General features: G+C 42.3%; 1 protein-coding gene across 2 annotated transcripts in view; it reads right to left on the minus strand.

Moving 5' to 3' along the window:
- The window catches only part of PTPN14 (protein tyrosine phosphatase non-receptor type 14), a 167,490-nt gene that overhangs the window by 83,796 nt on the left and 66,261 nt on the right, over nt 1-17,433 (minus strand). For both annotated transcript variants that reach the window (XM_030873006.2, XM_030873005.2), the window contains one exon: nt 4,280-4,449. In XM_030873006.2, coding sequence (XP_030728866.1) covers nt 4,280-4,449 — 170 coding nt within the window. The remainder of the gene's footprint in view (nt 1-4,279; nt 4,450-17,433) is intronic.

Genomic DNA, 17,433 nt, shown 5'->3' on the forward strand with positions numbered 1-17,433 from the left:
TGTGTATTCTCCTTTTGATATCTTTGGTCTTCTATTCAGTTACCACCTAAATGTAGGTCCTGAACTGTCCATGTCGTCCCCTACTCCCCATAGTATCTTGGCCTTTTTCCCTCACTTACGAAGAGATTTGTTCTGCAAAAGTCATATCCTGGAAATGAGATGAGACAAAGCATATCAAAATTAATGTCAAAAAACAAAGATTCTCGATTTTCTAACTTAAAAAACCTGGACTTGATAATCTTAAGTCAATCACCTTCTTAAACAGTTTGCAATCAACATTCTTCTCCAATTTTTGTTGTATTGTTCCAAATACTGTGTTAACCTGCAAGTTTTCAAGGGTAGACTGTCTGAAGATGAGAAATGAAACATACGTCTTTTAAATATATCTTTCTTTCACCCCTGTGTGTCTTTATATGGGTTCACACACATGCATGCACACACGCGTGTGTGCACACGCACACACACGCACACACACAGAGTATTAATTCCAAGCTCTTTGTCCTTAATCAGAAAAGAAATGGCTGGTCCCGACTAATGCTATAGAACCTGTTTTACTCTCCAAGAGAAGTAGCCGAACCATTGCAAACATGTGTTGGGTGAAAACAACTGTGGTTGGCTCCAGACAAAGGCTTATTTTTTAAGCACAGATGGTTGAACGGTTGCCTCCTCCAAAGGGTTGCCCACAATGAAAGACAGATTTCTATTTCTAATCTATGCAAACATCTTACTCTGCGGGGCATCACAAAGACTAACTGTTCTGTGTCAGATGCTGCGGATCCCAGGTGCTCTCAGAGAAGCCAAAGCCCACCTCCACCTGAGATGCCTGGTAACTCAGGTAACAGGGGCTGACTGGGGAGTGAGCCACTAACCGGCTCCTCATGAATGCTGCCGGGGCCCTCTGTCAAACATTCCTCTGGAATCCCGCCCCCCGCCCCCCCCCCCCACTGCTTCTCCTTGGCTGCTCTGCCTGGAGGACAGTTTCAATATTCAGTTGAGACCGCAGATGCTTCTAAAACCTCCCAGGAAGGCTCAGATTCCCAAGGGCTCCTAATGACGATTGGTAGCACTCTTCACCTTGAATTCAGCTCTTCTATTCATCTCTAATATCAAACCCAGAAATCTTGAGCACTTAAAACTGTTATTCTGTTCAAACCAGTCTCCTTTACCCTCTAGTCTATATGCCTAAAACCCAGGTGAGTCTCAGTGGATCACACCTGGGTCATTGTTGGTGTCCCTCAACCTTCCCAAGTATATGTATTCCTTTTTTCTTTCTTTTTTTTCCCGGCCATGCAGTGTGGCTTATAGAATTTTAGTTCCCCAACCAGGGATTGAACCCTGGTCCCCCCCAGTGAGAGGGTGAGTCCTAACCCCTGGACCACCAGGGAATTCCCTCCTTTTTTCTTTTTGTTCTCCCTCTATCAATGTTCCTTTCTTTATTTACAACACTTTTCTGTATTATTTCTCCACCTCCCTTGCTCTGACCCTGCCGCCCCCGCCGCCCCCCACCCCCCCCAGGCACATTCCAGTTTTAGGGCCCCTTGGGACAACAAAAATTCCTGCAATGCTGGGGGGGGGAGGGGGAGGACCAAAAAAACTCTTCATGCAAACCGGTTCCTAATTTTAAACATACTTTCCCATAAAGAGAAGGTTATACCTGAAATCTACATAGGTTAGTTCCAATGTTTAAGTCTAAAAAATGTCCTTCAAAGTTTTGAATTATTTTCTGTTAGTGTTTCTGATCAAACAACAGTAACAGAGTTTGCTTCAAAATCCTGTGTTGAAAAACCCTTCTTTCCTTCCTTATCAAACTTCTTAAATGAACCAACCTAACTGAGCAAAAAGAAATTCAAAAGTTCCTACTCTATACCTCAGTTTCTGAGATTTAAACACTTTTTGTTTCAGCTTATAAATGCAAATATTGACAGTCAAATAATGCAGCATTAAGTTTACTTATCTGGAAAATCTAAAACTGTAAAGAGTTTTAGAGGTTAACTAACTTATTGATTCCCAAGTCTGAATGAACATCAGAGCTACCTGAGGAATATTTTTTATTTTAAACAACACATCCTTGTGAACCCCAGTCTGAGACATTCCAGTTCAGACTTCTGGTGCGGCCCTAGAATCCATATTTATAATAAATGCTTTGGGTAATTAAGATCTAGCAGGCCCTGGTCTGTTTGAGAACCACTGATGATTCCAACATTCTTCCCAATATGGCGGTCTCCTCTACAAGACACTACATGGGCTCTCACTCTGCTACAGCATTTTCAGAGACTGGGGCTCTTGCCCTTTTATAAGTCTGCTTACTCCACTTTTTTTTTTTTTTGCGGTACGCGGGCCTCTCACTGTCGTGGCCTCTCCCCTTGCAGAGCACAGGCTCCGGACGCGCAGGTCCAGCAGCCATGGCTCACGGGCCCAGCCGCTCCGCAGCATGTGGGATCTTCCCGGACCGGGGCACGAACCCGCGTCCCCTACATTGGCAGGCAGACTCTCAACCACTGCGCCACCAGGGAAGCCCCTGCTTACTCCACTTTTACATGGAGTAAATTATTATTATTATTATTATTATTAGAAAGTCTGTTCTTATGTCGAGCCAGATAACCGAAGTCTTTCAACTCCTTGAACTTCATTATTACCGGCCCTAATTTTGTGCTCTGGAGCTGACACAGAATTCCCTCCCCATGAGAGTCCAAAGGCAGCTACTGTACCCTTGCAAGTCTTCATTTTTCTGAGCTTAAACAAGCTTTTTTTTCTTTAACTTCATAAAGCACAATTTCTGAGTCCCTCACCATTTCAACTGCTCTTCCTGAACAGACCTTACAGAATAAATCTGTCTAGAGGAACACCACTTCATTTTTTTTTTTCTTACGGGCTGTACTTTTCCCAATATGCATTAATTTATAGTCCATGTTTCATCCTTGGCACTCATTCTCTTGCATTTAATGGTCCAAGAGCCATGAATCAGCAAGTATTTCTTATTTACCCTAATGCTGTGTTCCTAACACTGTGTAAAGTACTCAAGGATTCAAAAGCTGGAGGAAATCATCTTGCTTTGATTTGACTTGAGGAGATAATTTCTTGGACAGAAAGGACTTAAATAAATGAAATCACCTGAAAACAGTGCACGATGGTACACAATCAAGTGCTTCAAATGAATGACACCTGAAAGACTGACATAGGTTTCCTGGGTCAGACTGTCGGCTCTCTCATGGCCTGTGTTTATAGAAATACCACCTATTTAACAATGATATGGGTTAAAAAAAGAAGAAGATGGACACTATCACCTTAAAATGTAAACAAAAATTTCAACTGCATCCTTATTTCAGAAATTTAAAATCTAAGAAATGACACATGGAAAAATCAAGTAGAATACTGTTCCTTCTACCTGGGATGCCGCTGACATTGCTTCCCAAGCACTCTGAACGCCATGATCCAAGTAAAAGGCTTAAAGTAGAGGGTTTCTGCGATTCCCTTCAGTACCGGAAATGACAGAATGATAAGGAGACACCCCCGCCACCTGCATATTTGAACGAACACCAACAAAAACGCACTCGTTTCATTCACAGAATCGCAGACTATCAGAACGTTTGGGACTCATTCAAATCCCTCACTTTACAGATGAGGGAAAAATATCACTTCAAAGATGGCACATGGTTTCTCTCCCAGGTAAAGTAGCCAATGAGCAGGAGGGCAGGGCTCATCCCCAGATCGCTCCGCCCTTGGCTTCCTGCCTCCTCGTATTCAACCCACGAAACCAGAACTCTTGCCCTCTCGGCGCTTTCCTCAACTCTACTCCCATCTTCAGTTACCTTCTCAATCCTCAAATCCAGAGTCTGATGATGCATTTTGTTTGGGGACATTTTGAGGGAAGGACTGGACCAAACGGTTTTAGGTGGTTAATTTTTCATGAAATCCTAGCCTATTGATTTTACCCACAGTCTATGCTGCTAGACACAAAATTCTACGTGCTTCAGGGTCACTGCTACCTCACTAGCAGTACAGGGAGCCGCTGGGGTTAGCTACATGGATTCAAACAAAAATTCCAAAGCTGCAAAGCAACTGGTAAACAATTCCCAACTATGCCACCCTCTTCCCCCACCACACACACACACACACACACACACACACACACACACACACACACACACACACGCACACACACACACACACACACACACACACACACACACACCCTAAATCAACCAGCTCATCTACTTCATCTGAAGCCTCACAGTTAATCCACATCCTACTTGGAACACGGAGGAAAAAATGTACCTACCTTGTGGCCTCTTGCTGAAGCCACGACACATTTGGCACATAAAACATGACTCCAAAGAAAAGCAGAGGCTCATTAGCAAATTTGTCCAGATGTTTCTTCAGAGGTTTCTCCAGCTCCACCCATCGTGCTTGCTGGCTCTTGCTGAGAAACCAAAGGCCAAAGTAGTGCGTCTAGATAAAAGGATAAAACAGCGTCAGTTCATGGTTACAAGGGGCATCCTGAGACCACACAGGAAATAAGACTCCAGCACCTTAGCTCCCCTTTGGTGCCTCAGCCCGTACACAAGGATCCGGCTTTTACTTTTGAACTTTGGGACGCATGAAAAGAAACCACAGGTACCCAGTACTGTAATCTACTCTGAGTCTCCAGATGCAGTATTCCTACCCATTGCAGCTGTTTGTACATGTGGGTACTGATGCACCTATGCTATGTAAGCGGGGGTGATGCAGAGTGGGGACAGTGTGGACTTATTCTAAGATCTCAAGGCTGACTTCCCTGTGCTAGTGAAGCGCAGGAGCAGAAGCAAACACAGCTCTCTCACCTGCTACAAAGTAACTTACGGTTCAACTCCAAAGATGAAACCTTCTGCCAACATTAAGCTTCAGCAGTGTAGATATTTTCATACAGTACCGGATTGGAACAGAAAATTGATTCACTGTTTAAGCTTTAATGAAGTACTTTTAAAAAACATCGGCCTCGACCACTTCATTATACATGAACTGCAGGGAATCTCTCCCCGGCATTAAGCAGGGAGAGCGGAAGTAGCCCCTCTTCACAGCTGCCACAGGAGCCCCTGGTGGCTGTTCCTGGCAGATGATGGGGGGATTTGAGAGATGAGAGTGAGATTTTCACCCTTAGACTTGAAGCCTCAACCGGGTTAGTTTTGAACAACGTTCTAAACGATTAAAACAGGTACTTTTATGCATCCAATCCTGTCTTTACATTAATTCATGCTAGGATTTCAGGATTAGCACACAGTCGCTAAAAAATAGATCACTGCTTTTGAAGCATTCTTTTATATTTCAATTATAGCCTAGAATGGTTTACAGCACACCTGGAAAGCCGCCTTCAAAGGAATCATTTCATTACAATGTTTAATTTCCAAAGGCATTTTTGCGCCGACCTTCCCACTCCAGCCGGCTGCCACCTCAACAATACTATAGATCAATCCCCATCACCACCCCACCAAAATCTGTAATCAAGTTTTGACTCTGACTTTACCAGAAAACCAGACATATCCTTCCCTACATAAAGCTGCAGACCCAAAATACTCTAAAGGATATTTTTAAACGGGTGTACTTTCAGATGGGACCATTTCCTCCATGATTTTCCAAAGGGCAAGTCCATACCAGAAATCTATGCATTTCTTGAGCAACAAAATGCCAATGAACAGAGCCGAGGTTATATTTCTATCAACTTAGACCAACTTGCTTGAGTGAATTCTGACCCTATTGTTCATTTCCCAGCTCCAGTGAGCCCATTAGTTGTTCCAATGGGACTGATGACGTAGGGGAAATGAAATGTGGCTGAACAGAAAGAAAATAGGCTTTGAAGTCAGTTTATCTCCCAGCTTTTACACTCTCTGTCTTGATAACTTTATACAAGTGATGGAGCCTCCGAGGGTCTCAGAGCTTTCTCATCTGTAAAACGGGGATGGTGATTACAACCATCACCCACAGGCTGTTAGGGGTGTAAATGAGATAATGCCTGTCCACGTGTGCGTGGCCCACATTAAGTAACTACTTCATAAACGGTGACTTCGGTTGCTGCTCCTATTATCACCATGATCATCATCCTCAGTGAGTGAAGGCAGGCAAGCCTCAAGAATCTTTGTCATCGTGCTATTGGCATCTCTATCGACCACAGAATCAGAAAACAGAAGTTAAAAGACGCAGACGTAGAGAATGGTCTTAAGGACACGGGGAGGGGGAAGGGTAAGCTGGAACGAAGTGAGAGAGTGGCATGGACATACATTCACTACCAAATGTAAAATAGATAGCTAGTGGGAAGCAGCCGCATAGCACAGGGAGATCAGCTCAGTGCTTTGTGACCACCTAGAAGGGGTGGTATAGGGAGGGTGGGAGACGCAAGAGGGAGGAGATATGGGGATATATGTATATGTATAGCTGATTCACTTTGTTATACAGCGGAAACTAACAATACACTGTAAAGCAATTATACTCCAATAAAGATGTTAAAAAAAGAAAACAGAAGTTATCTAAAGATAAAGGAGAAAAAGCAAGCAAAAGCAGAAGCTAGAAGGCCTATAAATAACATAAAAATCTAAAAGGTATAAGAAAAAAAAAAATCACAAAGCAGTGCCTCCCCGAAGATTTTCTTTAGAGTCTCATTGTAGGTGTTCATGGGACACTGGAACATCACTCTGATGCTTTCCTAGGGGATCTATCATGTGGGCTTAGGCTAACCTTAAAATGAGGCAATCTGGGTACTTAATAAACCGTCTGAAAAGGGTCCAAGGCAGTTCTGCATTATACTGAATTCCTTCATGGAGCACAGCGCCATATGAGGGTATTCTACCATATTGTAGATGGCTAGTAATGAGTTTGCATATGATAAATGAGGTAATATATGTAAACAGTGACAGGCTATGTGATAATTATTTTAGTTGAAAAAGAGCCCTTTTATAAGCATAGGTGGCGAAAGGGAGGGCAAACTTTGCAATTGCTTAACAAGCCAACCATGATTTACTATCTTTCACTAAATGGAGTCTTCACATTTGGAGCTATGATTTTATGGTCCATACTTCATTCAAATTGTAACATTCACTCAAATTAGTAACATTCAAACTATAAAGGGTCCACAGTAACTGCATAAACATTCTACAATTGATTTTGGAAAAAAAAAAAAAGATTTAACTTTTACTTCTCCTATGCTTTGAAGGCCGGTATTTTAAATTTCCTTTTCTCATTCCCACCCAATCATTAAACCAGAACTGAGCTCCCCGCTTCAAAAAAAAAAAAAAAAAAAAAAAACGCAATTTCCCTCATGGCACAGTGGTTAAGAATCCGCCTGCCAATTCAGGGGACACGGGTTCGAGCCCTGGTCCGGGAAGATCCCACGTGCCACGGAGCAACTAAGCCCATGCACCACAACTACTGAGCCTGCGCTCTAAAGCCCGCAAGCCACAGCTACTGAGCCTGCGTGCCACAACTACTGAAGCCCGCATGCCTAGAGCCCGTGCTCCGCAACAAGAGAAGCCACCGCAATGAGAAGCCCGCGCACCGCAACGAAGAGTAGCCCCCGCTCGCCACAGCTAGAGAAAGCCCGCGCACAGCAACGAAGACCCAACGCAGACAAAAATAAATTAATTAAAAAAAAAACACCCTGAGAAAGAATATTCCATGGAGTACACATACATGCATGCACAAAGATACATTCATGCACACGTGCACACACAGAAAAGGAAGATGATGAGGTACAAAAGAAATCATTGTATGATAATAGTCTTGAGCCATAATTAACAGTACAGAATTCCAAATAACAAGGTAAACCACTTCCAATGCCAAAACCTAATCCATGGCGTAAGCTATTTTTGTTGCTGCAACACAGTCTTTTCCAGAGGACACAGGGTATTTCTGGGTGACTCACCATGCATTTATCCAATGAAACAATTATTTAACTATTCAAGAAATGGGGTTCCAATGCAGAGGCAGGTAATCTGGAGGACACAGTTTCTACATACTACGGCCAGTACGACCTAGTTTTAGAAGTGCTGTATTGAGTTATTTAGGAGGAAGGGAAGTTCATTTATGAATGAGATCCCCATCCGCACACTGTTTTGTGAAGCTCTGCCCCAAGTAACCTTCTCCATTCCCCCCCTCCCCGCCCCCCGCTCTTCCCCTAGCCACATCCCTGCTCTGGAGTATTCAATGGAGGAGAAAGACCCTGTCTCAAAGTTCTTACCCTGTTCTGTTCAAGTTCACACGGCAACACATTTATTCAGCCATGTCTACAAAATTCATCACAGGAAATGGAATCAGAACCTAACCACTCACTTAAACTAACATGTGCACCGATCAACTTCCTGTGTGTCAGCCAAGGGGCGATTACTCCCATCAAGCCCAGCTGAGACCACACCAGGCCTGTTCATAAGCGACTTGCCAATTTCAACTCCAGCTGAATTCTGAAAGCTGAGCTTCACTGCTAAACGCTGCCAGATGGTTGAAGGAAATGTGGTGGATTCCAAATAGAAATGGTAGAAATGGCTACCTCCTCCATGACCAAAAGGATTCCACCATATTGCCCAAGAAAATGCCTGAGACACTTGTTTGGTTTATCTCCAAAGCACCAAACATAAACCAGGTCCATCTAATCCTCAGGATACCTCTGTGTGAGCTCTAAATCCCATTTTATTTCTCTAGTTTTCTTTAGAAAACAGCTCTGGTGCCATGAATTCTGCAATGAGTTCATTGCAATAAGAAAAGACAGGGCTTCCCTGGTGGTGCAGTGGTTAGAAATCCGCCTGCCAATGCAGAGGACACGGGTTCGTTCGAGCCCTACTCCAGGAAGATCCCACATGCCGCAGAGCAACTAAGCCCGTGCGCCACAACTACTAAGCCTGCGCTCCAGAGCCCACGAGCCACAACTACTGAAGCCCGCGGTTAGAGCCCATGCTCCACAACAGGAGAAGCCCCCGCTCGCTGCAACCAGAGAAAGCCCGCGCGCAGCAACAAAGACCCAACTCAGCCCAAAATAAATAAATAAATAAATTTATTAAAAAAAGAACAGAAAAGACAGAAGAACCGGTTCCCAGGGAAAGGAACCACATCTCTGAATCAATTGCTAAAAATGCAAAAATGCATTACTAAAAAAATAATGTAAGAAGAGCCACATAAATTGTCATTTTCATATGAGTAGTTCCCTGGTTTATTTGGTTTGGAGTTTTGCATTTTAACAGGGAAGGATAAATGTATGTGAGCCCTCAAAAACAGGCTAGTTTCTTCAGTGGCAGATTGGCATGTGAATCCTTCAGTGTCATAATAAGAGCCCTCTTCCGGTATCATGAAAAGATTGTAGTAAATAAGGCCTTTAAAAACAGTTTGGGATGTTTTTGATTGATTTCTTCATTTATTTGTAAATATGGTGTTATCCCCCATGGTAGCTATTAATAAGGAAAGATATTTTTTGAGGGTCTTGTTTTTCTAGTTTGATGACAATGACACAGCTTTAATGCTAACTATTTATAAGGGTTACAGACACAGTCTTGGCAATTACTAGGGATTAAATCCACGATCTTATCTCAAGCATTCTGAAGAGTTAATCATCCAGAAGCAAAAGTTTAAAATACTTTCCATTAGGTTGTAATAGGGTCCCTGTCGTAGCCAGTATATTTCAGTTGTAAATTAAGAAACAAAGAGGTTGAGACACCTTCACATAAAATATATAGGAATTACATACAAGCATTCAAACTTTCACGGAGGCATGGAAAATACTCCAAAAGGTGACTAGACACAGACTCTGAAAACAGCACTTCACGCAATTACATTCCAAATGCTTTGGAAAATAAACCACCATACATCAGTTGGATAACTGCAGAAAACAACTTGTGTGCAATCAACCTCTGCTCTGGATAGTCTGGGATTTCTATAACTGGCACATCTATAATTAACAACTGCACCATCTTCATTTTCCTAGTCAATCTTTTCATAAAAGTACAGGAAAAGAAACTGCAGAGTAACACAGACCCAAGAGGCAAATCTCATAGCCAAGAAAATTCACTCTTCTGAGGCTGCACGACTCACTCGCAAAATACAAAAAGATGAAGACCAGGGGATTGCTTCACCTACAATCTCTGTATCTAGAAAATAGACACTAGCACCAATTTACCTTACAGAATTGACATCAAGCTAGTAAGATTTCACATCATAATCTTTACAAAGACAAAAAGCAATGCAAAACTCAGAACTTTCCCCAGCAGAGGACTCTTCAATCAGTTCTTAATTATGGTTGATTATTTTAGTCCTCTGCAAATACAAACATATATAGATATGCTTAAGCTAGCTACAAAATACAGCAAATTCCACTATTATCTGACAGGGCCAGGGAATGAAGTGTTCGAGTACTCCCATTATCACAGATAAATTTCCAATTCCCAAAAGATTAACATAAAATCAAGCCATAGAAATGTCCTTAATGTAGGTTAGCTTTACTCTGATGAAAGGAAATGCATGTTAAGATTCTGTACCTTTGTAAGCTCTAGCCATTATGAAAAGAGCAAAATGTGAGACATTTCTACCATAGCTGATAGCTCTGGATAAATCAGCTTTCAGTAAAGATGAAAATATAAATTTGCAAAAGAAAAGGGGAATAACTTAGAGGATAATCACCAACGCTATGAAATGGTTATGGATTTTTTTTTAGGCTCCTTTAAAAACCAGGGCTCTTAGTTTAGCCTTAGAAGAGGCCCAAGAGTTATCAAATTTATTCTTCCCCAAAGTGCTGAATTTCCGAATAAAACAACAGTTCTCTACCTTGAATAGAGTATAGCCATGAAAAGTATTCTCACGTACCTGTGTAAAATTATTTATCCCTCCTCATTATTTTTTAATTAAAAGTAGAGCCACGATTATCCCTAAAGGAAATAATTCTAGCATATTTTTATGTTTTATTGGAATTGTTTATATTCCTTATTATTATTAACATGGCCTCCTTGCTTTTCTTAGAACAGCGGTGTTTAGTAGAAATATAACGTGAGCCAGATATTTTTTTAAATGTGACCTGAATTTTTTAAAATTATTATGCTAACACTACTTCGTTTTATTTATTTATTTATTTACTTACTTATTATTTTGACTGTGCCGGGGCTTTTTTGTGGCATGTGGGATCTTTGCTGCAGCATGCATGCAGACTTCTTAGTTGCAGCCTGCGGACTCAGTTGCGGCATGTAGGCTTCTTAGTTGCAGCCTGCAGACTCTTAGTTGCGGCATGCAAACTCTTAGTTGTGGCATACAAACGGGATCTAGTTCCCTGACCAGAGACTGAACCTGGAGCCCCTGCATTGGGAACATGGAGTCTTACCCACTGGACCACCAGGGAAGTCCCCGAGCCACATATGTAATTTAAAATTTTCTAGTAGCTACATTTAAAAAGTACAAAGAAGTAAAATTAATTTTAATGAAGTTTGTTTAAGAAGTAAAATTAACGTTAATAAATTTTACTTAAAATGGTATAGGGACTTCCCTGGTGGCACAGTGGTTAAGAATCCACCTGCCAATGCAGGGGATACGGGTTGGAGCCCTGGTCTGGGAAGATCCCACATGCTGCTGAGCAACTGAGCCCATGCGCCACAACTACTGAGCCTGCACCCTAGAGCTCACGAGCCATAACTACTGAGCCCACGTGCTACAACTACTGAAGCCCGCATGCCTAGAGCCCATGCTCCGCAACAAGAGAAGCCACCGCAATGAGAAGCCTGTGCACTGCAACGAAGAATAGCTCCCGCTCGCCGCAACTAGAGAAAGCCCACATGTAGCAAAGAAGGCCCAATGCAGCCAGAAATAAATAAATTAAAAAAGAAAATAAAATGGTATATTCAAAATATTATGCTTTCAACATGTAACTATTATAAAAATGACTGAGATATATTAACTTTTTTTCATAGTAGGTCTTCAAAATCCGCTGTGTATGTTATACTTACTGCACATCTCAGTTCAAGCTAGCCACGCTTCAAGTGCTCGATAGCCACACGTAGCCAAGGGCTATCCTACTGGGCAGCACAATCTGAAATTAATAACTGTTCAAGGAACTGAAAGATTCTGGCTCAGTGGAAGATCATAGCTTCTAATGATCAAAGCCATCTAAAAATGGAATGAGCAGACTTACAAAAGGGTGAGAGCCCAGACTCTGGAGGGACTGTAGGGGGTCTAGACAGCCTGAGTGGTGTCTTATTTTTTTTTTTAACTTTCTATTTTATATTGGAGTATAGTTGATTAACAATGTTGTGTTGGTGTCCGGTGTACAGCAAAGTGATTCAGGTATACATATACATGTGTCTATTCTTTTTCAAATTCTTTTCCCATTTAGGTTGTTACATATTATTGAGCTGTGCTATACAGTAGGTCCTTGTTGGTTACCCATTTTAAATATAGCAGTGTGTATATGTCAATCCCAAACTCCCTAACTATCTCTTCCCCCGACCCTTCCCCCCACCCCATAACCATAAGTTCTGTTCTCTAAGTCTGTGAGTTTGTTTCTGTTTCGTAAACAAGTTCATTTGTATCATTTCTTTTCTTTTTTTTTAAATTTTTGGCTGCGTTGGGGTCTTTGTTGCTGCATGCGCCGGCTCTCTCTAGTTGCAGCGAGTGGAGGCCACTCCTCGTTGCAGTGCGCAGGCTTCTCATTGCAGTGGCTTCTTTTGTTGCAGAGCTCGGGCTCTAGGCGTGCGGGCTTCAGTAGTTGTGGCTCATGGGCTCTAGAGCGCAGGCTCAGTAGTTGTGGTGCACGGGCTTAGTTGTTCCACGGCATGTGGGATCTTCCTGGAGCAGGGCTCAAACCCGTGTCCCCTGCACTGGCAGGCAGATTCTTAACCACTGCACCACCAGGGAAGTCCCTGTATCATTTATTTTTAGAGTCCGCATATAACATACTATATTTCTCTTTCTCTGTCTGACCTGAGTAGTGTTTTGCAGAGGAGACCGCCACATTAAGTGCTTCCCATGTGCCCAGCACTGAGATACGGTGGCAACTTTGCAAAAACTAACTCATTTAATCCTCCCAACAACTTACGGAGGCTGCTACTATTACCATCTTCATTCACAGATGAGAAAACAGAGGCACAAGGTGGTTAAGTAACTATTCAAGATCACACAGCAAATCAGTGGCAGAGCCAGGATTCAAACTCGGACAGTTTGGTCCGAACTCTCATTCCTACCACTAAACTCTGCTGTTTCTCCATGTATTTATTTTTTAAAGATAAGGTTAGTCATAAGGCAACATTGTTTTAGCTATTTCTCTCGTAATCTAGGGCAATGATTTTTCAAGCCATGTTGGGGTGTGTGTGGGAAGGGCACAAGGAGATGGGGCTCCAGATACCCTATCCACCCCCTCAGCAAACAGAGCAGCTCCATTTTACATACTGAAGTTCCACCTAAGATTTCATTTGGGGAAGAGGAAATCCATTGATCCAAACATATTGTAACTATATTATCAGAATTCTAATTTTCTAAGCCTCCTGTATCTCCCGAGCCTCTTCCTTTAAATAGAGTTCCCAGCCAGAAACTCATACCTGATTTTTTTCCCGAACTTATTTAAAACAAATAAAAATTTTTTTTCTTAAGGGGTTCACGTTATTTCCTCTTGCCAAGTTCTTGTTATGCCCACCTAATTAGCATCTCTGTTCCTCCTGTCACCCAATCCCCATTGTTTTTCGGCTATTTGGTTCTTTTCTTAAAACTCAAGGTGATCATGTCATGCTTCACCTTGAAATCTGTTTACGGCTTTCCATCTCCAGGCAGTGTTTTATTACCCAAACGATTCGAAGAGTATTTACTAGAAGGCTAAATTAATTGTGAAACACTGAGCTCAAACATTTATTTTTTTAACTGCAGAACTTATGAGAGTGTTTCCCAAAGCATCTTACCACATCCCCTTTCTCTGCCACTACACATCCCTGGGAATTAGAATGGTGGAGTCAGTCTACCTGAATTGGAGCCAGTCCAGTGACTACACTGTGGTCTCCCCATCCATAAAATGGGGACAGCAAGAGTAGTCACCTGACAGACTTGTTAGAAAAATTAAATGAGGTGATCTATGAAAGGCGCTCAGCAAAACAGGTGGTACATTAAAAGGTGGTGATTATTTTAATTATTTTTGTGACACATTTTAGAAACAATGTTCTACTGGATCTAGTTAAAACTCCTTAGCCAGGTACATCAAACCCTTCAAAAGCAGACTCCACCTACCTACCCACACTCCTATCCTCCCCTCCATGACCCCTACACACACACACACACACACACACACACACACACACACACACACACAAATCTGTGCAAACTGCACTCTGCCCTTCCCTGAAAATTCCATGTTCTTTCCTGTTTCTGTACCTCGGCACAGGCTGTTCTCTTTGTTTTGTTTCTTGTTTTTCCTATTCTCCCAACTCCAGGGTTTCTGGGAGCAGGGACCCTGGCATATTCTGCTTCCCCAGGGGATGACTGTTTCTGCTAACTAAGCCAGGCCTGGGCACTCTGGATGCCATATGAAATGGCAGCACAGCTGTGTATTCAAAACCAAATTTGACCCTGAAAACATTTAGCATTATCAGTTCAGGGATTTCTGAGCACGATCCACCTGTTCCCTTTGCTTGGCCCTTGCAATAAACCTTTCTTTGCTCCAAACTTGGACGTTTCGGTTTGTTTGGCCTCACTGCATCGAGCACATGAACCTGCGTTCAGTAACAGGAGGATAAAGTCATACAGGACACGGTCAAATACTAGCAGAGAGTCAACTGAGACCTCTGGTGACCCAAGGTGACTCAGGGTGACATTTCATTCTGTTGGTAGAGGAATATGTGTTTAACGCTGAAACATGTATACTTTTCAATTCATGTTTGCATATAACATTTGTTTAAGAAATCAGTTTATTACATTAAAAAAAGAGTTTACCATATGGACACACGTCATTATACGTTTGTCAAAATCCACAAAATGTACACTACCAAGAGTGAACCCTAACCTACACTATGGACTTTGAGCATATGATGTGTTAATGTGGGTTCATTGACTGTACAAATGGACCACTCTGGTGCGGGGTGTCGACAGTAGGGGTGCCTGGTGGGGAGGGGACAGGAGGTCTAAGGGACTCTCTGTGCTTTCCACTCAGTTTTGCTATAAACCTAAAACTGCCTCAAAAAATACAATTTTTTTTTTTTTTGGCCGCACCGTGCAGCTTATGGGATCTTAGTTCCCCAACCAGGGATGGAGCCTGTGTCCTGCAATGGAAGCATGGAGTCCTAAGCACTGGACTGCCAGGGAATTCCCTACAATCTATTTTTAAGTTATCTAATAAAACATAAATTGTAATTAACATAGATCAAAAATTAAATCAAAATTAGTTTTCCTTTCCTAATATAAATCTACCGTCAAGTTTAGGGTACACCTAAACTACAGAACACTTCTAACGGCAAAGCCAAAAATTCACCACACTCTACTTTCCAAAACTTCATAAAGACTAAACAATTCATTGTATCTTAGATGCATTTTTTCTTTCTTCTCTAAAGCACCATCAGCCCTATTTGAAAAATGACCCACATCCAAAGTCAAGTGAGTGTGGCAGACCCTGTGTTCACACCCTCCCCTCCGCTCTTGGGTGGGGCATGCATTCCTCCTTGAGGTGTGTCTGGGCAAATGAAGAACAAAGTATTACATTGCTCTGTCTCATCCTTCGATTCAAGAGGACTTTCTATAGGACTGTTTCACAAAAGGCCAATACCTTCAATGTGATCTGTAACAGAATGAAAGCATAAAACCAAAAGAGAAAGTGATGTGTTCTAATGTGGATGCACCTGTTTAGAGCACGTCAAAATAAAGCCAACATTAAATGCAAACCCCATCTTAGCATTAGAAGATCAATCACCCTGCAACACACGTTGACGGTAGAATCTGGACTTCGCTGCTTTGTCCTTTGTGACGACCCAGTTGTGGGATAATCCAGGGTTGACCTTTGCCCTCTCACTGAGAGAAACAGTACTCTGCTGGAACTTAATTATTATTATCATACACATCTCCAGACGCCCCTCACTTTGCACCTTACACTCTGGCTTTACCTGGTGATTCACAGAGATGCCTTCTCCCCATGCCCAGAATGACCTGCCTTCTTTTCCACCTACTGAACTCCTGGGCATCCTTCAAGTCCCTGTTCAAAATGCAAGGGCTCTGTTCATATTTCACTGAGGCTTCCTCTCCCCTAGCTAGGGCTGCGGTGTTCAGTGGAGCAGGCCGTGCACTGCACAACTCTAAGGAGAGCCACTGCCTTTCAGGCCAGCCCCTGCATTGTATTTGGTGTGGATCACATTCAGTCTTAGCTGGTTTTTACATGCTGGATTCCTCTATTAGTCTGTGCATATCTTGAAGGAAAAATTACAACTTATTTATCTTAGTTTCACCAAGTCCCCAAACAGTGTCTGGAACATTGCAGTTATTCAGTATTTTCTTTAACGAAAAAATGTTTTTCAAAACTCTCAAATTGGAACAATTATACATTATTAGACACAGCCCTATGCATTTGCCATACTATATCTCTTCTAATATTTACAACAGCCCTGTAAGGTAAGTGAGGTGAGTATCACTATTCCCATTTTATTGCTGAGAAAACTGATTTCCAGAGAAGTTCAGTAACTTTTCCAAGGTTACCTAGTAAGTGACAGAACCATAACCTGACTCAAGTTTAAGACTCCAAAGCCTGCACTTATAACTACTTAACCACATACTATACTGCTTCTAATGCATGCAAAGAATATTTAGTTGTTCTCATTTAAGTGACTGGGAATATTCAAAAGTAAAAGCACTGCATATATTTTCAAATGATCTATAATGAAAATTTTTATGAGAATTTAGACCAGCCTCTTGACCAACTGACGACAGCATCAAGGTTTTTCCTTTATGCCGATACACACACATATGTTTAAATATGTGCACCCCAATGTGCTACCAAGAAGCAAAAAAGAGCCAACTACCAACCAGCAAGGTGAGAACATTTCACATGTTTATTGTGCTAGCTACCAAGCTCCATATACCTGTTGGGCAGGACAGTCTCCTCCGCAGGAAGATAAATGTCAAAGGAAGGCCTGAACACTGAAACCAAAGTATAAACACGAAGACCAGTAGGAAACAGAAGGGCTCAGGTGAAACCGTCCCCCAGAGGATAAGAGGCAGCCTGTGGAAGATGCCAAGCGGAGAGGAAGACCTTCCTTGACCCCAACTCCTTTGTGCAAACGGAAAGAGGGTGGATCCTGAGAGGTGAGCAAAGAGATCAAATAAGATCACTTTCAATAGGGACCGCTCCCCTCTTCTGCATCACCCTGAGAACTGGGCAATGGTGTCACAGGGCCCAGGACAATCACAGAGCTCTTCCTTGCCCTCGGGAAGGCTTGCCTCTCAGGGGTCTGCCGTCATTTCAGCACTGGCAACCTTTCAACC

This window comes from Globicephala melas, chromosome 1 (genome assembly GCF_963455315.2).
Source record: "Globicephala melas chromosome 1, mGloMel1.2, whole genome shotgun sequence".
In the NCBI taxonomy this organism is placed as follows: Eukaryota; Metazoa; Chordata; class Mammalia; order Artiodactyla; family Delphinidae; genus Globicephala; species Globicephala melas.